We start from the raw sequence: 20402 nt of genomic DNA on the forward strand, positions 1-20402 counted from the left end.
GGAGGGAGGATTCCTCCATCAGCACCTCTTTTCCCCACCCTCTAAGTCACACGCAGACATGATGTCACACTCATCTCAGTTTATTGCTTGTGTTCAAACAGCTGTCCTTATTCCAACTGCTGTATTAGAAACAGATACCAAAAAAAGGCACTAAAAGGCTTTTTGCCATTTGATCATGATTCTATGGCTTGTTATGTTACATTAAGGTACATTAAATTTCTAGCCTCCAGCTGGGAAGCAGAAGGCAAGTATTAGTGCTTAACACCCAGTAAAGAGTTACTCCTGTATGCTCCAGTCCATGCCATGTAGTATGGGACAGGTAAGGCTGAGACAGGCTGAAAATCCACTGCCCCATCTCCCACATTACATCCGTACTCACTAATCTACACCAGTGCCTACAGGAGAAACACCAAAGCCTGGCTCACAGCTATTCACAGTGTTTGCCTGGCACAACGGAAAAAAACACCCTTCTCCCTTGGCAGGGCTCAGGGAGGTGTAGGGACACATCAGCGTGTTTGTGCTTTTCCCTTTACCTACAAACTACAGGGGAAAAAAAGAAAACAGTTTGCAAAACAGTGAAAGAAGTATTTAGTATCCAAGAGCTCCCCTGAGAGGACTTAAAAATGCATTTTTTTTCAAGATGAAATTCTGTAGACAAAGGGTGGCCAAACCTCCGCTGCCAGATCATCAAGACTCTTCTTCCTTCCTTACAGTTGTTCCTACACACAGGGATAATGATAAAATCTGACCAAGGGAGGGATGAGCCCCACCTTGCCAGGAGCTCAAAGGCAAATGGAGTAAAGAAACAAAAAAAAAAAAAATCCATTGTTAAAAAGGAGAGGAAGCCCTTGAAGACAACACTTGTGGTCTGAACTGCCACTACACTCTACTTTCAATGATATTCATTTCCATATTAAAAAGAAGAGCTGCTGCAGGCCACATTTGGTCTCCAAGCACACCTAATTATCCTGCTCAGCAACCCCTTTTTTCAAACACCTCATTGGCAGGCTAACACTTCAGATTCAAACCAGAAGTAATTCCAAGCCTGACCACAATGACCTAAGGTAAACTGGGGCACTGCCTTACCCTGCCTACTCAATTCCACAACCTTCTCCTTTTAATAAAGCAGACAAGCACCTTTTAATTTTTGTTTTCAGACAGCATCAGAAATAGCAAGAGAGGACCTTGGTCCAGGTTAGAGTAGTCTCTGCTCACATGTCCCGACAGATTAAACAAGGAGCCCTTGTACCAGAAAGCAGAACACACAGGCCTAACTCTGATGAGGAAAAATGATAATTTTATCCCTGATATAATGTGCAAATTTTTCTCAGATGGTGTCAGAGCTGTTACTCTGCAAAGTCAGGAGCAAAGACTGCATGCCATATAGCTTTTAGACAGCCAGACACAGCAGTTCTCCTTTAGGCTAGATTGCACTGCCAGGCAATCATTCCCAGCAAGGGAAGTGATGAGGAATCATGCACTTGCAGGGCAAACGTAAGGCATTTTCAAGTGGTAGAACCCATTCAATCAATGAGGGAACACACGAGAAATCTTGCAGTCATGAGAGGGAAGGATAGGGAGGACCAGATAGGAAAATCTCAACCATGAATGCCCAAATCCAGTAATAAGCTTTTTTTTTCCACAGGGGGTTCTGATATTACCTCGACCAACTCCATTCCCTTCCCTCTGGCAGGTGACACACCTAGAAACACACCCTTGTAGTTTTTCTGACTCGAGCTCTGAGCCAGGCTTCTCTCCTTAACTGCAGGTTCCAAAGCTCCTTATTATACTGGAATTTCCCCCACAAAATCAAAATAGCAAAACAAGCTCCTTATCACAACATGATTAATGGAAAATTGTTGCACTTGGAATCACAGGGGTTTGGGAATTAACGTGTGTGTGTAATGGGAAATTTAGTGCTTGTGAGTGGTTCCAGATTCACAGCTTAGTAAAAACAGTTCCCTACAAATCACAGCATCATCAGCGCTCAGACAAGCTTCTCCCACACGCTGTCCTTCACCAAAACCCTCAGCCATGGCCCGCTGGAGAATTCAGACTCAGTGGCCAATGGTTCTTGGCTCACATTGAAGGAAAAGAAGAAAGTGCTGATTTCCTGGGACACAAGTTGGCACTCACTATACTACAGATCCAGTGTCACCAGTGCACGCTACACAGAGATCTGATGGAAGGGTCAGATCATCATCAGTTACCATCACACTGCATTCACACCACTGCCTACAGATAACAGGATCCATCAACCCAAACCCATCAGAACACTTGTACTTGACTTCAGGCTATTTTAACTGCAGCTCCTGCCTTGCCTGAGCCCACTATAGAGTAGGAACTTTTGACTAGTGAATTCCAGCTTTCCAGTGTAAACACAATCAGTTATGAGTCGTACACCTATTACAGCTGTCTATGCAGCTATGTCACAACCCTATATTAAAATATAGCAACACCAGTATTTCCTTATCTGGCAGCCATGTCCCAAGTCCTGTTTCTGCTTGTGAACTATTACTCTGCCTTCTCCCATCTCCACTCCACCAGGGAGTGTGTCATAGCACCAAACTCATCTGCGAAGACACAGGGAAGGAAAGAGGGTAGAATTCACTTATTCAGAGGTCAAAATTAATCTTGAGGTTACTGAGAGACATATTCACTTTGAAAGTGCCATAGGGAGGATAAAAACCTATCAGAGGATCAAAGCTGTTGGCTCATTGCATACTGTGCTGCTCCTTTTATGTCACTGTTTCAGCTTCAGATGTGGGCTTGCTAATGTGAGGATCCCCACCAGGGAGGAGATGATGCCACAGAGACCAATCACTCCTGGGTTGGTCTTGTAGATCCCTAGTGTGTCCAAAGGACCTGAGAGATCACAGAGATTCTTCACCAAGTCCAGCAGCAAAGGGGGATGTCTTTTCAGTACTTGAAACAGCAGGCAGAAAAAACCATGAAAATCATCACATTTCACACAGTTTAGTTCCTGACTGTGTTTGTCGCAGAAGGAATTCTCCTTTGTCTTTCCTTCCTGTACAGCTTGTTCCAGCCTCCAGGAGATCTCATACCAGTCCCTGGCTAGATTCATCAGGAGTGAAAAGTAGTAACACTTGGCAGCCCAATTCCGCCACTTTGGCTTATCGATGTCAGGTTGGAGCCCAACGCTCTTCAACCACAGGACCGCATCGCAGATGAAGTAGAGGGCACGGGTCAGGTTGGAGACTGTAAGGCAGAAGCGAGGAACCACATCTGGCAGCTGTGTAGTTCTCCTGGCTGCTACCAAGGCATGTACCATGTTGCCCAGTCTGAACACTGCAAGAAACCCCAGAAAGATTAGCATGGCCTGGCCTTTGCTGCAGAGATACAGCCCTATGGAGGACAACTTGGCATGTCACTGTCCACATGTACTTTTAAAAACCTTAGTGGGCTTTGGGCATTTGTACGCTTAAGCGTTTTCTTCTCACAGCACGAGACGTTAGTATTAGTGAGGAAAGGGGTGTAAACACCTCAGTTCTGTCCTGCACCAGCCCAGGACCTACACACAAATTTTGTCAATAGCCAGGACTTGCAGCCTTCTCCTGCCGCTCTGTTCTCAGCACCTGGGTGCCCTCTGGACCAATGTCACCCATGGCTCTGAATGAGTCACTCTCAGCAAAAAAGTGACACAACCAGAGCCTCCAATTTCAGCTGTACGCTGTACCAGATTTCACCAAACTCTGTGGACAGTAGATGTTATTGCACTAACCCTGTTGCAACCATAAGCTGCATCTTTCCTAAGCTTCTGTGAAAGCTGCTGATTCACATGCCAAGCACACTAAGACCCAAGTTCCTCCTCAGATATGAATTTTTCAGACGTACACATAGCTCCCTGCAAACAGGAGCACTGTGTTCCATTTCAAGCTATAATATATGGCACACCTGATTTAATCTGCTGCACAGTTTAAGTTTCATCCTGTGAATATTAATACAAGATTATGCAAAATACTTTTCCTAACCTGCTGCACTGTCACAGTGACAGATGTTGGCAGCACCCAAGCTTAGTGGAACTGCAAGAGTCCTGAATTTAGGCCTGATCTCTATTAGAGATTTGTTTAGCAGAAGCAAGAGAATTACAGCTATGCTGATAAACTAGCTGGCCTCTCTGCTAGAAATTACCATACTCTGGAGCTAACTGGAATAATAAAACAAACCCACAGTAACACATTAAATTAGAATATTTGCCTCATATATTGGAGTTTTTCCAGGATTGAGCAATTGATAAGTAGGTGTAAGGTCAACCTGAAAACATGCAAGACAACCAGAGCAATGGCGTAACCATTCTGTGACACAGAGTGAAGTGATGCATATGGTTAGACTATGAGAAAAGTATGGAAGGGTATAAGATTTAGTAGAATACAAATGCTGAATAAAATCAATATGCAAAGTAGGATATAAAAAGCCTTATTGAAGGATGGTCCTTCAGAGGTGTTTTGTTGGGATGATGATCTTTAGTGTTAGGCTGTCTCAACCCATTAGCTGGAAGGACTAACAGGAGCGCAGTAAGCCAGCCTTGAATTGTAACTCAATGGCCTGTCTTTGAACGGAGATGACCACCTGATCTCTGCAGCAACAGCTGTCTGTTAACTTAATTCTCTAGTTCTCCCAGCGATAGTTCAGTTTGCCTCATCAGAGAAGAAGCTGAGGAAGTGATAAATGTCTGTTTGGCCCCATCTAGCCTGGCAAGCCAAGGCAGGGGTAAGGTCTACTTGCCATATTGTGAATATAATAAAAGAGGGTTTGTGGCTCCAGGTAAGTTAACTACAGAAAACGCAAGGCCAGGAGCTGTTTCGCTGGAAGGAGCACATGAAGGACTTATCCCTCTAGACACCAGGTACTTACTTTTCCGGCCAGAGCTCATGCTAGACTCCAACTGCTTGAGTTTCATTACCAGCTTCTCTTTATCAGCCTTACGCTCTATTACATAGCTAAGCAACATGCATGTGTACTGAGTGGCTCTGGAATGGAAGAAAAACGAGGAAAACGGTACACAGGTGAAACACGGACAATTCACCGGGATGGCAGCGGCGGGGAAGCCTTTATTTCCCTGCTTAAGGTCACCCTCACGGCGCCGGGGCGGGAGGGCAGGGGGCGGCCGAGGACAGGCAGAGCAGCCGGGCAGGGATCAGCAGGGGCCAGGCAGCTCTCCCGCCCGGGGCGGGGGACCCTGAGGCGGCCGGGGGCTGCGTGAGGGGCCCGCTGAGGCTCTGTCACCCAGAGGGGCGGTGGGGGTGCTCCGCGCCGCGGGGACCGCGGGGGTCCCCGGGGAGCCGACACCGAGGGGCCCCGAGCCCGGCACGGGGAGGCCGCCTGGTACCCCGCACTCACCGGAAGAGCTGGTCGCGGCCCTGGGTACGGCTGGTGAAGTCCACGAAACCCTCCATGGCGGCGGCAGCGGCGGGGCAGCAGCCGCCGGAGATGTGTGGGGACCGCGGCCGCTCCGCCCCGCGCGGCCCGGGACCCGCTCCGCCCCCGGAACCCTCCGCTCCGGTGCGCGTTCCGGCCCGGGCCGCGCTGCGCTGCGCCGTTGCCACGGCGACCATCAGCAGCGGGGCACGTGTCCCCGCTAAAGGCTCCCCCCGGCCGCGGCTCCCCAGTCTCCGCCGTCAGCGGTTGCGGCGGAGAGGGAGGCCGGCCCGGCCCGGCCCGGCCCCCCAGTCCAGTCCAGTCCAGTCCCTCCCGACCCCTCGCTGCCGCTCCGAGGTCAGGCCGCTGTCTGGGGTGGGCGCGCCGTGAGTCCGGCTTCGACGTCAGCGGCCCCGGCCCCGAGGCTCAGAAAGCACCCGGTTGCTTGGAAATGAAGTTTATAACTTCCAGTAAAGCCAACTGCTCTCCTAATTAATTATTGGGGTTTTATCCAGGCCGAATAAATCTTTTAATGGAGAACAAGCTATTATTTTTTGAAAGCTTTGCCATAATTCTTATGCAGACTCGTGCCAAAGCTTTTATGCTCCTTTTTTCTGTAGGCACCCTACAGATGCCTGTGTGGCTGATATTCCCAGAGCAGGAGAAAACCTCTGAGTAACAGAGGTGGCTCAGTGAGTGGAAATGAGCTACACAGAACTGGGTTGCTCTGGCTATCTATACTGAAAGGAACCCCCTTGCCTCTTAGAGATCACTAATCATTTTTTTCTTTTTCCCTGTTACCTCATGAAAGTAGATATTGCACAATTCTTCGTTCTTCTGCACCTGCTGTGATCCCTGCATCTGTTGTGTGTTTTGCATCTGGAAGGGCAGAACCATGGCTGTGTATATCCGGAAGCATCCCCTGGAGATTCCTCCACCATCAGAAAAGGACTGGCTAAAGGATGATGAGGAAGACTTCTTCCTGCAGGATCCCGATCAAAAGCGTGATGCGTTGCCTCAGCCCTTCAGGATGATCAACAAACTGGTGATGCTGGTTTTTGAGAATGCTATGGAAATAATTGAAAGAAGGGAGATGCTCCGAGAAGCACAAAAACTAAAGGTCCAGCCCACAAAATGCTTTCCTACAGCTGAATTCCAGGTACAGAGTCCCTCACAGCAGAAATAGTATTAATCACCATAGCAGGTTCTTCTAGAGAATATCCATTCAGTTGATTTTACATTCTTCTGTTCATCACCTTCTTCAGAATCCACCACCATCTCCCTGATCCACTTCAGAAGGTTGAACTTTCAAAGCTTGTCTGACAGGTTCTGTTTCCCATCACACCTCTCTGAAAAGAGAGAAGCAGATATTCAACAGCACTAAATTCACCTTCTGCTTCTCAGGCTGGCTCCACCCTTGTTTGCTGGGGAGAAGGTAATTAGTCAGCAGCATATAAATGGGCAAACTCAGCTCTCCATTATGGTGAATAACCTAATGGGAGCACTGTGAGCAGAAGAGCAGTGCTGCAGCCCCCATCGTTAGGTGGAGGTCTCTAGGAGGACAGGCTGGCATCCGCTGGTGTTCTGTGATTGCCTGGAGGAGTTCAGCATCCTGCTGCAGCTCTGCATTAGTGGTGGGAGGTCTGAGTGCTCCTGAGTTCTTGGTCTTTAAAGCCCCTTCTGTTTACTGGAAGGGGAAAGGTGGGAGCAAACTTTCTCATTCCCAACACAGAACAATCTGTGACAGAGATGAGAGCCCCTCCTCTGCTCTTCTGATGAAAGCTGATGCAAAAAATTTTTTCCTTGTAGAAAAAATCAGCATTTTCTGTTAGTGAAAGGCTAGGAGGATACTGCCAGTGTGGCTGATGTATCCTCCACTGTGGAAACAGTTGGGTACATTCAACTTTTCCCTTTCTTTGTAGGTAATTGGAAGAGCCAATTGCCTTGCAGTGTCCGGAAAATACATCTTTGTTGGTCTGTCTGTGGGTCTGGCTGCTTTCAAGGTGTCTGACTGTAAGGAGGTTTGTGCTTGGGATGCAGTCAAGATGGAGATTTGTGCCAACCGTGCCTTGGATTTGGGGAATGAGTGCCACATCCTGCTTGCTGTGGATGAAATGGGTTAGTGTGACGTGGATTTCCTTGATGTAGCTGGGGATAGCTGTGCTCTGGAGCTGAAAAGATGGCAGCTGGGTTATGGAAGAGTGCTAAATCAAGAGGAACGTTAGGATGGCTGACAGGTTTCTTAGCCCTGCAAAGAGGGCTTTAGATAAAAGGTTGTAGGGTGACAGAGAGGTGATTAGTAGAGGGTGTGGGTTTGGTGTCCTCTCTGGAGCAGCAGAGGCAGGTGCAGAGCTGCATGTGAAGCACAGTAAATTTTAGGAACACCTTGGACTGGACAGAAAGAACCATTGCTTGGTAGGACCTCCTGCCTGTGCTTTGTTTCCACACCTGTAAATGCACAGCCCTGTAGTAAATAGGTTAGTTTGTTGATTCATCTGAAACTTATAGATTCTGCTGGAGATACTTTTCAAACTGGCTTATCCATCTCTATGTACAATTGAATGTTTGGTGGTGCTGGCATAATGAAGCCAGCAAAAATTTAGTGCTGGAAGCAGTGGGATATTCTTCCTTAAGCCCAGGAAAAAAGGTAGTCCTGTTCTCTCTCCTGCACACGGTGTAACAGCCATCTCCCAAGAGCATGACTACCATCTGTTCACTTTTCTCCTCCTCCTACTGCTACTTCTGTATTTCTATTCCAGGGCTTGTCTGGCTCTTCTGCTTTCACAATGAAAGCTTCCTGCTCATTAAAATCCTAAATGAAGTGGTAAGTGCTGAGTTAATTCCATAGACACTGGGCACAGGCTGGTAAGTAATCAATCATGAGGAGTACTAATTGCCCTCAGGAATTTCTGTCATGGGCAGCAGCAGCCCTTCAAGAGTGCTGCCCAATATTTATTCCTGTTCCAACAATCTGTCTGGCCTTCACTCTGCTGAGGACTGTGTAAGGCCATGGATATCCCTGAATCAGTCATCTTGCTTTGATGCCAGCTCGCTTTTCTTTGGCAGGAGGATATCAGCCAGCGAAATACTTGCGTGGAGGTGGTGCTCTCCCCGGGAGGTGATTACGCAGGAGTCCTGCTGCAAGGCAAGTGCAGGAACATCGTGTGTTGGGTGATGGCTGTTGTGTTCTAGCAGAGAGCCAGCAGCAATGCTTTTAAAACACTCCAAGTGTTCTGAGTTCCCAGGGATCCTGTTCCTAACCCTCCAGTCCCTCCTCTAGCTTAGAGAGCTGCTCTTGCTGCTCCCTGTCCTCTCCAAAGGCCTGGTGTGGATCAGGACTGATCCCAAAAGTGAGCTCTCTGGAACTGGTCAATGCAGTTCCTAGATCCCAGAAGGCTCAGTGAAAGCAGGTTTTTTTTCTCTCCAGAAGTACCAAACCCAGTTGTTCCTCTGGTTTGCTATGGCTCACTTTTACACTGGAAATATGTAGACCTGAAGAATTGTCTCTGCAGACATAAACCAGACAGCATAGAGACAGTCTCTAAAAACACTATGACAGACTCCTTGCTAGAACATTCTTCTGTTTCATGGCAGCTGCTGTTGTCAACCGCTTTTCTACTAGCAGGTTTTCTGGACCCACGTTTGGTGGAATCTGCCTGGACATGTGCTTAGAATGAGATATGTGGCATCCACAGAGAACCAGTGCAAGACCATGTCTCACTTTTTTACTTTACCTCAGGGGCTACAGGTCAAATTCTTTGACTGAGTTGCTTCATGGAATTTCTTTGGTGGGTGTGAGACCTCTAGGACTTGAGCTGGAGGCTGAGATGTCAGTCTCAGTCAAGTACGTCAAGCCTTAAGTGGGAGGAGAGGTGGGCTGCACGGAGTTTATAGGGATTTTATATTTCAAAAAATATACAAATCTTCCTTTAAGGGTATAAGATAACAGGCTGCTTGCTTGAAAGACCTTTTCTCCTAATTTCCAATTACTCAACATGGTTTCCCAATGCAGACAGCACAAAATCTTGGCTGGAGATCTACCGATTGCCTAAGGATTCCTGGCTGAAGGAGACGGAAAAGAGCCCAGGAGCTGCAGCAGGGCTGGCTTGCAGGGAGAGGAGGTCAAGCTGGACATCTGCGGTACAAAACAGTTCCATCGACCACTGTGCAATTTTTTTCTTACACTCTTTTGCCTACAGGTCTTTCCCCAAGCCTTGGTCCTGCAGACAGTGACAGCAAGATACAGGCTGAACAAGTCTGTCAGCTCAGGGATGGAGTATGTGCTTGCTACAGCTGCCCATCCCACATTTCATAAGGCCTTTGTGTTATTGGGACATGCTTACTCTCTCAAGACAGGCTTTCTAACGAGGTTCCCTTGGTCCCAGGGCTAGCGTTCCTGCTGCCCCTCCCTGAAACTGGCAGCTCTTGTCCCAGCAGTATTGCTCCATCTGAGGAGGCCCTATGTAAGGGTATTCCCACAGGGCTTCTGCCTTATGTTACTGGGGGAAGGTGAAGAGGAGTGGGAATTGGGCTTGATACCTCACTTGGCAGTCTGGTCCTGAACCAGGGCTCATGTTTTAGACTACCTACAAAAGGAGCTAGGTGGGGTCACAGCTGAACCTGCCCGAGCAGGGCAGGGTCTCTGCCTGTTTGCCCTAACCACTGTCACTTCTGGTTCTTTGGCAGAAAAGTCTGGAGCTGCATGGAGACGGTTCTGCAGAGATGGTAACTGTCCTCAATGAATGTCCTGAGCTGTTATGGGGAATTTTAAATACTGACTCGGTGCTTAACCCTCTCCTGCATCGCTTTTGCCCTGCTAGACTTCATATCTCAACACACGGCCACCTTCTGCCCAGGACCTCCAGCTAACCCTCTGTGATACCTGCCTCATCACTCTTCCCTCTTTCTTCAGCAAAAACTTTCCTGGTTATTTAAGATGGAGCTGTTTCTCAGCCCTGTCTTCAGGGCAAAGATCCCCCTTAATTTAGCTAAGCCAAAAGCAAACACCCAGGCATTCTGTCTTTGCTAATTCCATGTAAAATTCCCAATTTCCTGCCTTTTCCTTCTCAGGCACGGTTGATTATTTAGCCAGACCTTTTCTGTTTAGCCAAGTGTCGACGTGTGTGGGATGGGGTGGTGATGGTGGGGACATATCGGTGCTGGTCCCGTTAGGATTTTCTGTTCCCAGCTAAGCACATATGTGACCTCCTCTGGTCCTGGTCTCTCTGAAGTAAAATCTAGTTCTTGTATTCAGGAGCACTCTGCAACCTTTAGTCCTCCTTCTTTTTTCTTCTTTTTTTTATTTTTTTCCCCCTGAGCCTTGCTGTGCCCCACCCAGGCCTGTGCTGCAATAAAACTAATTCAGAGATATTAGTAAGATCAGAAGTGGAGGTTATTTAGGGCACAAAGGAGGTGTCTGGGCAGGACATCCTTTGTAATGATGCTGAGAAAGTAGTGACCTCTCTCAAGCTTCTGTGTTTTGGCCTGAAGAATGAGCCTAAAACCAGTATCTCCTAGGCAGTGTCAGCCAACCTTTGCAAACACTTCCTTTAGGAAGCATTTGATTTCCATGAACAGCTGAAAACTTAGCAGCATAGGGCACAACACAGTTCTCAGGCTGACATATTTCTGTTGCAGGAGTCTCCTGTGTCTGCAAACAAAGCTGATGCAAAGCTGAGTCTCCCAGTGCTGCTGCTGAAAGTGAAGCCACCCAAACCCATTACAGGTCAGGACTGATTCTGTACTTCTGATTCTGATCCTGCAGCCTCCTTCAGATAGCAAAGGAGTCATGGCCCTTATGACTACAGAACAAGTCAGAAAGTTTTGGTAACATGCTCCCTGGTCCCTTCCTAGTCTGTCTTTGTAGTTACATGTAATCCTGTAGTGGGAGTTGCTTCTTACCCAACCATCTTCTGTGTCACCTTTGTTAGCACAAAATACCTCAGTGTGTCTTGAAGTGGGTGTCATACACCCTCAGCTTCATTGTCACCAGAGAGGGAGGAGGTTGTTTCCTAGATGCTGGCAATCTGGCAGCGCACCTAGTTTGTCACTCTGAGTCCTGGATTCATAGGAAAATGCTGAGGATGAGGAGGGAGCAGCCCTTATGCTAGGACACTGTCAGGGAGAATGCTACAGAAAGGTAAGGTGAACTGGGTTCTTAGATGACTTGCCCTAGTCATCTGACTTCAACTACTGGAAAATGGGATAGTGATAAGGAAAGTCTCACAGAAGATGCAGGTGTCCCTCTTCCAGACAATGCCACTCTGAAGGAGGGGTGGCCAAAGTGCCACTGAGCACTCCATGGTGTCTGCTTCTCCAGGGCTGTGCCTTTTCCCTTTGTGTTCCTAATCCAGGTAGTAGTTTTAAAAGCCCTTTGGATGCCTTGAAGAAAGTGGATGATGGCAGCATGCTTGGCTTGGGATATAATCACCTAATCAAGGACTCCCAGTGGCAGCAGCAGGAAGCAATCTTCCGCAGGACTTATCGGGAGTATCTGGAGGCCAAGGGTGAGAGAGAGAGCAAGGAGGAGATCTCCAGGTAAGTGGGAGCACCAACCAGAATTTCAGCCCATGAGACATCAACACAGGGCACTTTTCAAGTGTAGGTGGAAGCCTCTGTCTTAGCTTTGTCTCCTTTATCCCAAGGCTTCAGGGCAGCAGGCTACAGCCATTCCAGGTCTTGGTGCAGTGCTGCTTACTTATCAAAGCCTTTCTTTACATATATTTCTTCCCTTTTTTCAGACATGCTACTCTTCATTTTCTCCTGCCTAGTTGGATCCTACAGGTGGGGCCTGAAATGAAAGTACAGCCAGGTAATCCAAATAGGCAAGATGGTGTTAACCTATGAAGCATGTCTTTGCATGATGTTGAGGTCCAGTTAGAGCTCAACGGCTCTGGCTTGGGTTCACTATATAAATTCCATCTCCAAGGACGTAAGCCTGGGCAAAATTGTCAGCCCTGAGACTTATAAGTCAGTTACCAGCATGGAATCAAACAAACTTAGACCCACAGTTAAAAAAAACCCACCAAACCCTGAACACCAAAAAAGATGATGGGACACAAACAAGGGGAGATTTTGTTCTCATTTAGTTTCTGTGTGAGCAGAGTTTCTATAAGTCCTGTCAGGGAAATCATGAGAGCTCTAATGAGAGCTTTCTAATGGTGTTTTGGTGTCCTGGATCATTCCTTTCTTTGTCCCCAGTCTCCTTCTCTCTTTTGTCATGCCCTTCTCTGTACCAGATGTTCCAGCTGGCATCAGTGTGCACTGGGATGGAAGCCACAATCTCTGCTTCTACTTACTTAAGCATCCACTCAAGGAGAAAGTGGGTAAGAAAGTCTTGCTTTCTCTACCAGAGCATTCTGTGAGGATTAGGAGTATTGAGTGGCCAGTGGCTGTCATTCAGCCAGATCTTCATGATTCAGGGAAATGAGGAATGGGGAGGAGAGCTGCCTCATATCTTGTGGGTTAGGCTGTCATTTGGATTGTGGGGCTCCATGTTGCACAGGTTGGCAGTAATTTTAGTGAAACCACTCTGGCAGGATACTGCAGAAAGGTGCATGTTTTACTGGGAAATTGGATGCTAGTACCATGACAGAGAATGCTTTTCACATTCTTACAGTTGTCTGTCTTCCTGTCCTTCTGTTTAGACTCTGATCCAAAACCTGATGTTGTGTGGCCATGTGCAGCTCCGATTGTATGCTCAGCTGTCAGTTCCTGCTCCAGGTACCTGGCACTGGCATGTGAAGATGCAACAATAACTATTTGGGATAAACACCTAGGTGAGCTTGCCCTTTGGGACTCTGTATTGGGATCACTGTGGATAAATCACTCCCTTCTGTAGGAGTCTGAGGCTCTGGCTTGGTGTGAACAAGGGACTGGCAGTGAGTTTACAAGCAAATCTGAAGATAGTTTGCTCACTTATTCATTGGATGCTTGGCCAGAAGTTGCCAATGTAGCGTGACTGCCCTAGGTCTTGCAGAACCATTCCCAGCCACAGCAGTGCAGGGGCTGTGAACTACTGCAGCAAGGACTGATGACTGTCTTGCCTCAAGGCTGTGAGAGAGTGACAGTTCTTTGCCACTGCACCCTTAGGTCATCTTCTGTTGCAGCATCACAGTACAGGCTGCCATTAGTGCTAGTGTCATCCTGCCATGATGAAGGGGTTGTCTTGGCAGAAGAATCTTCTTCTGCCATCAGGATTGTTCTGGTGGCTTCTGCCCCTGAGCAGGCCACAGTCCAAGCTAAACTTCCAGTTCCTTTTTCCTCCTAAACTGCTGTCTTTTTCCCCCCTGCCCCCCTGCTTCCCCAGGATATCCACTCTCTGTGACTGCTATTCTAGAGGAACGTCTCGTCCGTAGTATCCACTTCCTGCGGAGTTCTGCAGCTGCCAGTGATGAGACTCCTTGTCCTGGTACAGATCCTGCCTGTCCCATTGTGCAGCTTCTAGTGCTGTGTACAGACAGCTCTTTGTATTTGGTGAAAGCACCCAGGGCCGGGAAGCCCAGCATCACTCTCCTGGCAGACAGGTGAGGTAGGCTCTGGTAGACCTCACTCCAGCCAAAGAAACCATATGATACAATGGTCAGGTCCAGAAGGGAGGCCTAGATTTCTGTGGAGTAGAGATATTTCTACTGCTTTTACCCAGATAGGTATGCTATGCTGCTGTCAGCAACAAGTGTGGTTTTGCTAGGCGTCAGTTCCAGTGCTAAAATCCAATGGTTATGCCAGAATTATGGGTGTTTCTGAGTTCTTCTGCGCATAAGACAAGTGCTTGTAGCACTGCTCCAGGGCTGATATTCAACTAGCTGGGTCTCTGGCAGGTACTCAGGTGAATTTTTCCTTTTCTGCCCTTGCCAGAATAACTTCTCCCTAGAAGTCAGAATAAGCATTTCTTGGCATCTTTCTATCAATTTTATGTTCACTTATCCTCTTGCTTTGAGAAGAAGGGTCGACTTGCGGGAAGCAGCTGCTCTGGTCTATGGTTTCATGCCTCCATGGCAGGCAGGGGATTTGTATTTCCAATGTAGTTCCTAGGCAGGTTTGCACATGGATGGGCCTTGGGGGTTCCTGCCGAGGAGGAGGCAGGCTTTGTCTCCACAGGGAAGGGGCTTGGCTGGAACTTTTATGCCAGCACGTGTGCCACAAACTGCCAATGTCATTATCACAGCCTCTCAGTACATGCCAGGTACATGAAACAGTGGCATAAGCCTGAGTCTGTTTTACAGGCCTGAAGATCCAAATCTTGCTGTCAGCGTGGTGGTACCTGTCCTGGCATTCCCCAGTGCAGTGAGTATTACTCTTAAGAACTGTGTGAGAACACAAGTCTGTATGGCCTAGGATCCTGTTTCCAGTAAAGGCTGTAACTGGGTGCCTAGAAGATAAAGAGGGTGATCAGATATGGTACTGCCCTCACATCCTTTCCCAGCCCCAGCCATTTTTAGCATGGGGACTTCCGTTACCAGTTACAGGTCTATATGTAGCTGGTCACTCTTAAATGATTTATCTTTCATAATCTTACTCAGTATCCCCTTGCACCGATGTCTTCTAATTGACCACTGAGGTGGGAGGCACTGGAGGCCCTGGAGGCCCTCTGCACATGGACAGGTCCAACTGCAAATATGAGAGGATTCAGCCATGAAGCTTCGGGCATCAGGGTCAAATATGAGGGGGCATCATGGTGAGAAGAAGTTACAAGCACAAGTCCAGCCAGATGTTTCAAGTGGCTTCAGGAGGTTTTCAGGCATGGGGAGAAAAGGACTAAAAGCTGCTTGCCAGGACCAGCCATACAGAAGGCTGGATCTAGTTAATTTCTAACCTGCCCTGTTGCCCTTTTCCAATCCCAGACTGCAGCAATTCCAGTCTAAGTTCCCTTCACAGCCTGTTCTTGACCTGCTGTGGTCCTATGACTACTGGGCAGGCAAAGAAAACAGCATCATAATTGGGGATGTGAAGTCCTGAGCGTCATTCCATGTCCTTTCCAGGAAATGCTTTTCATTTCTTTTACATCTATTTCTAAGTGTCAATCTGCTGTTTCAGGCCCTGGTCTTCTCCTGGGATGGCACAGTGTCCCTGATGAACACTGCTACGTCACAGATTATTTACTGCTTCAGTACTCCAACTTCTCATGCTGTAGCATCCCCCTGGCAGCCAGTGTTCACAGTGGATAGTGTGAATTGGTGCTTGCTGCTTCGAGGTGGGTAGCACCTTGGAGTGGTCTTAGATACATGGTCACTGGGTGCATTCAGCTGTGCACTGATTGTCATAGGTTAGTCCCAGTTAGCAACTAAGCACCACACAGCTCCTTGCTCACTCCCGCTGCCCAGTGGGATGGGGGAGAGAACTGGAAGAGCAAAAGTAAGAAAGCTCATGGGTTGAAGTAAGAACAGTTAATTATTAAAATAAAACAGTAATCGTAATAATATAATGAAATGGAAAATAATGAGAGAGGTGAAACCCAGGGTGGGGAATAAAAAAAAACACAAGTGATGCAGCTGCTTACCACTCACTGACTGATGCCACCAGTCCCCAAGCCATGATCACTGCTTCCCCCGGCCAACTCCCCCCAGTTAATATACTGTGCATAATGTCATGTGATATGGAATATTCCTTTGGCCATGTAGGATCAGCTGTCTTGGCTGTGCCCCCTCCCCGCTGGGCTTCTTGTGCTCCTGGCAGAGCATGGGAAATGAAAAGTCCATAACTAGTATAAGCACTACTTAGCAACATTTAGCACCTACTTGGTAACTACTTAGCACAACTGAAACATCCGTGTGTTATCAACATTATTCCCATACTAAATCCAAAACACAGCACTATACCAACTACAGTGAAGAAAATTAACTCTATCCCAGCCAAAACCGTGATACTGATCCTTGATAGTTCTTATTGGATGACTCCTGATGCAATAGCCCACTGTTCTTGTTTCTGCCTAGGAGATAAGCAGCAGCAGGCAGATGCATTGACACAGAGCAGAGCCAGTCACAGCACCATCTTCCTTTTTGACTTCAACTCCTACCCACTGAAGGAGGCTTTCCCAAAGGAACCAGATTTGCCTTTCAAAACCTTGGAGAACCTGCCATGGTTTGAGAGATGTAACATTTTCTTACATGACAGGTAAGGTTCTCCTTCTGCCTGTTAGGTAAGCGTACCTGCTTTATTGTAAGCTGTGGTGTTGCTCAGGTCCATGCTAAGTCTCACTGTGGAGCTTCTGGGTTCTTCTGTGTGCTGTGATAGATTTATGTCTGGGTAAGATTGATGTTCAGGTACCTGGATTCCTGACAGCCACCCAGAACCCTTCCTCTCCTCCCTTCTGTCCTTCCTAGAACAATTTAACTGTTGCAAGTCAGGATGCCTGGGGCAGGCTTGTCAATCCAGGTAGAGAGGGCTTGCTAGTTCTTATGTGCTTTTGTGCAAACTTGTCATAGAATCACAGAATGTCCTGAGCTGGAAGGGACCCACAAGGATCATCAAGTCCAACTCATTTCCCTGCACAGGACAATCCCAAATTCACACCATGTGACCAATGGTGTTGTCCAAGTGCTTCTTGAATGTCGTCGTCAGGCTGGGTGCCATGACTACCTCCCTGGGGAGCCTGTTCCAGTGCTCCACCATCCTCTGGGTGAAGAACCTTTTCCTCATATCCAACCTAAACCTCGCCTGGCACATCTTCCTGCCATTCGCTCGGGTCCTATTGTCAGGGAATACGATCCTCGCTTAAATGTCTGTGTCTTCCTTTTGACCCTATAGCCAAGCAGAGCTGGGATCTCTTTGTACCTTGTTCCTCCCCTCCGTTCCTAGGTTTATTTGATGTTTAAATAGATTTGTGTTGGAGGTTTCTGGATTTGAGAAGCTCCCCAGCACGCTCAGGCCGAGGTTGCAGAGCTTAACTGATGCGTTGAGTTCATGCCGTCACTAGATGGCAATGTGACATCTCTTATTGGGTGACCTTGTCCTTGAATTCCTTTGGAAACCTGGAGCCAGAGCCATGTCAATGATATTGTTTGTTCTTTTCACTATGCCTTAATTCTCCAATTTGAAGTGGAACAAGTGGGTGCAGGTATGACCTTACAGCACATTAGCTGGTAGCCTTCCCTTATTCCTTGTCTCCAGAGTGAATCCTGTGGTGTTGTCTGGCTTGTTAAGTGCAGAAAAGTTTCATCCTGTGCTACCAGCTGCCAGTTCTGTCCCTTTTTCTCATAAAGCTGGAGAGGAGACTCTTGTCTGCCTTATACCAGAAAAACTGGGAAGACATCACCTCCAGGGATATCTTGCTCCCTGGGTGCTGAAAGCTCAAGCCAGAGCAGAGCAGATACAACTGCAGTGAGACCTGTGTCTACAGAGGCTAACAGGCAAAGAGAAATATGGAGGTCATTGCTGTCAAGAGCAGTAAACTTGAGTGTTGAGTGGTATGAGGGAATCACTGAGGTTTTTCAAACACAAGAAGTCTGAACTGCGTAATTTGTAGTGAGCCCGAGGGACCCTTGGGGGAACAAGGTTAGAGTTGTTTGAGCACCAGGGGAATGGCAGGAGCTGTTTTAACCACCCTTTTCTCTCCTCCTTAGGCAGCAGAGCCTGCTGGGACTCAGGGAGCAGTTGCCTGAGTACTGGAGTCAGCTGCAGGCACAAGCAGCTGCCATGGACAAGGAGAGACAGAACATGAAGGGACATAAGAAGCCGTAGTCAGCCTTTTGTCCTGAGGGCCAGGTTCTGCATATCACAGTCCTGCAGACCTATGATCCAGTACTGATATTTTGACAGCGACTCTATTCAAGTCTATCCTGCTGCTTTCCAGGCTGGGACAATTTGTCATCTGAAATAGCTGCTTGTCTGCCACTGCTCAGCAACAAGGATCTGTGCCCTGCCTCTCTCCTTACCTAAATCTTAGCCTGTTCCAGCGGGGTTCAACCCCTTCTCATCGGAGACAAACACTGCTGATGGAAGTCTTAAGGTAGGAAAGGTCTCTCATTGAGGTGGCAGGCCCAACACCTGTGTGGTTCAGCTAAGGATTTGTGCTGGATCTCTGAGTCCTCCCAGAGACCTGGAGCATCAGAGCAATATGGTGTGTTACAATGTCCCTCCGTAATAAAGCCTTTTCTCCAATATATGTCTCTTACTCTTCGCAGGACTGGCATTTTGTTAGATTCTGATGTTCTGTCCTTCTGTTGTGGGGGCTCACCAATGTGTCTCATCTTCTGCTCTGACCCAGATGGGCAGACAGCAGCATCTTGTGCTTAGCAAGAGAACTGGTCTTTTCAAACCAGACAGCAAATTAGCCATGAAGGTGGTATCCTCCAGAGCATACCAGTGACACTGCAGAGTGTGTCAGGTCTGACCTAGGCTGTTCTGCAGCCCAAGTTGTTTCTTTTGACTTCAAAGCAGGCAGCTTTGGGATAAGACTACTTAGCAATTGAAGCCTGCAAATGTTCAGACTACCTCACTGGGTTAAGGTCAGACTAGAACTGGTGTTAGAGCCAAGAATTGAGGTAACTGGGGAGCAGGACAGAAGCTGGGGGGTTCGGAGAAGTCAGGGCTGTGCTGAGCCAGACAGGCCAGGAGCATGGCCAGCATGTTGGTCAAAGGCCATAAAAAGCTGAAGCGTCCCTCCTACAGGCAACATAGGACAAAGAACTAGCAGGGGCAGTCCAAGCATCCACCTATTTGTTTCTTACTCCAGAAGTGTATTAAGTTAGTAGCTTACCCAGCATACTTGACAGATAGGAAAAAAAACTATGCAGGCTCTCTGGTCAGTCTTTCACTGGTCAGTACTTTCAGGTCTGTAGTCCCGTGGGAGACTGGCAGCATCTAGATGTTAGCTGCAGTTTGATTGCTCAGCTGGGGGCTGACTGCATAACAGCATTTTGCACTGGGCATCTTTGTTGCTCTTCAGGCAGTCGGGGTCCTCTGGAACTTGAAGGGCTTTAGAGGAGGTGACCCAAAACATCAATTTCTGAGCATAGCAAACATATGCTTTCTCAAGTATAAAATCCATGAGAAAGCCTCAGACTTTTTACAACTGATCATGCTTCCAAGATGACTGCCTGTTTCACAAAGAATCTGACAAATCTGCCAGCAACCACTCCAATCTGTGTGCATGGGTGAGTGGTAATTTTTCCAGATCTCCCTCTCATGACTCCCCCAAAGGTTCAGCAAAGCATCAATGCAGGGTGCCAGGGATTCAGTGCAGACTGAGCTGTGTAGACAATCCCATGCCAAGGTCCCATTTCAGTTTTCCATAACAAGTTGTCTTGTTTTGGACTGAGTTTTGATGAGGTGTCTCATCTCAACCTCTGGAAATAAAGTCAGCCAGCCTGTTGTGGAGGTAGGAAAGGGGAGAAGCATTCCATTTGCTTCACGGTATCAGATGCCTGGTTTTGCTCTGGAAAAGGACAAACTATTTGAATTAAACCTTCCCATTTGCTACCTTTGTGAGGGGCTTTGAGGGCCATAGTAAAGCCCTTTGTGCTGTCATTTTCCATCTGCCACAGATTACAGCTTCACAGCTCATCTGATTGTTACAGATATTGATACTGGGCCATGTGAGCACTTGCCATCTGCTTCAATGCAAAGTCAAGCAGGTTTGCTCAAACTACCTTCAATGCCTGTTTAAACTGAGCCACCTGGTTCAGCACTGAAGTGAACAAGGAACAATCCTTGATCCTTTCTTCTGTTCTTGCTGTGGTGTCAGTAACAGTTATTTTGCTTCTGTGGTACTTCAAGAAACAATGGACCTTCTGCCATAACTCGACACAGGGGATTACTAGGGGCAGGAATTTCCATTCCTGCATTGCTTCCCACACTGCAGAGAGCCAGCACAACTAATACATGGCCCCTCAAACAGCACTGGGTCTAATTCCTGCTATTTGTGCAAATGTAAAGGGCTTTGGGGGTTTGTGCCCTTAATCCTACCCCATCTGCTTTCCATCCAGAAGAGAAGCAGGGCTTGCCTAGCATCAGAAGAAGAGGCAGAACAGGATCTGCTAAACAGTTAGATGTACTGTGCATCCACCAGTTTGTGTGTATTCATT

At 47.7% G+C, this 20402-nt stretch overlaps 2 protein-coding genes across 8 annotated transcripts; one reads left to right on the forward strand and one right to left on the reverse strand.

Moving 5' to 3' along the window:
• Positions 1-64: 64 nt before the first annotated feature.
• Positions 65-5529, reverse strand: PEX11A (peroxisomal biogenesis factor 11 alpha). Its single transcript, XM_064456246.1, has 3 exons — positions 5362-5529; positions 4876-4991; positions 65-3309 (listed from the first exon to the last, which is right to left on the reverse strand). The coding sequence occupies exons 1-3, from the start codon at positions 5415-5417 to the stop codon at positions 2744-2746; spliced, it is 738 nt and encodes a 245-aa protein (XP_064312316.1). The 5' UTR covers positions 5418-5529; the 3' UTR covers positions 65-2743.
• On the forward strand, positions 4610-18477 carry WDR93 (WD repeat domain 93). 7 transcript variants are annotated; one of them, XM_064456236.1, is made up of 17 exons: positions 4610-4731; positions 6194-6538; positions 7302-7497; positions 8139-8203; positions 8446-8528; positions 9396-9519; positions 10066-10104; positions 11017-11104; positions 11733-11916; positions 12120-12190; positions 12618-12704; positions 13026-13157; positions 13688-13904; positions 14604-14664; positions 15415-15571; positions 16314-16491; positions 17940-18477. In XM_064456236.1, the coding sequence occupies exons 1-17, from the start codon at positions 4690-4692 to the stop codon at positions 18055-18057; spliced, it is 2187 nt and encodes a 728-aa protein (XP_064312306.1). In that variant the 5' UTR covers positions 4610-4689; the 3' UTR covers positions 18058-18477. The 7 variants fall into 7 exon arrangements, 6 of the variants coding, with proteins under 6 accessions (XP_064312306.1, XP_064312308.1, XP_064312309.1 ...); XR_010373730.1 differs by having other exon boundaries at positions 4611-4731; positions 16311-16996; positions 17940-18026; XM_064456239.1 differs by having other exon boundaries at positions 4612-4867; positions 16311-16491.
• The last annotated feature ends 1925 nt before the right edge of the window (positions 18478-20402 follow it).

The sequence above is a fragment of the Phalacrocorax carbo genome, chromosome 7, assembly GCF_963921805.1.
Source record: "Phalacrocorax carbo chromosome 7, bPhaCar2.1, whole genome shotgun sequence".
In the NCBI taxonomy this organism is placed as follows: Eukaryota; Metazoa; Chordata; class Aves; order Suliformes; family Phalacrocoracidae; genus Phalacrocorax; species Phalacrocorax carbo.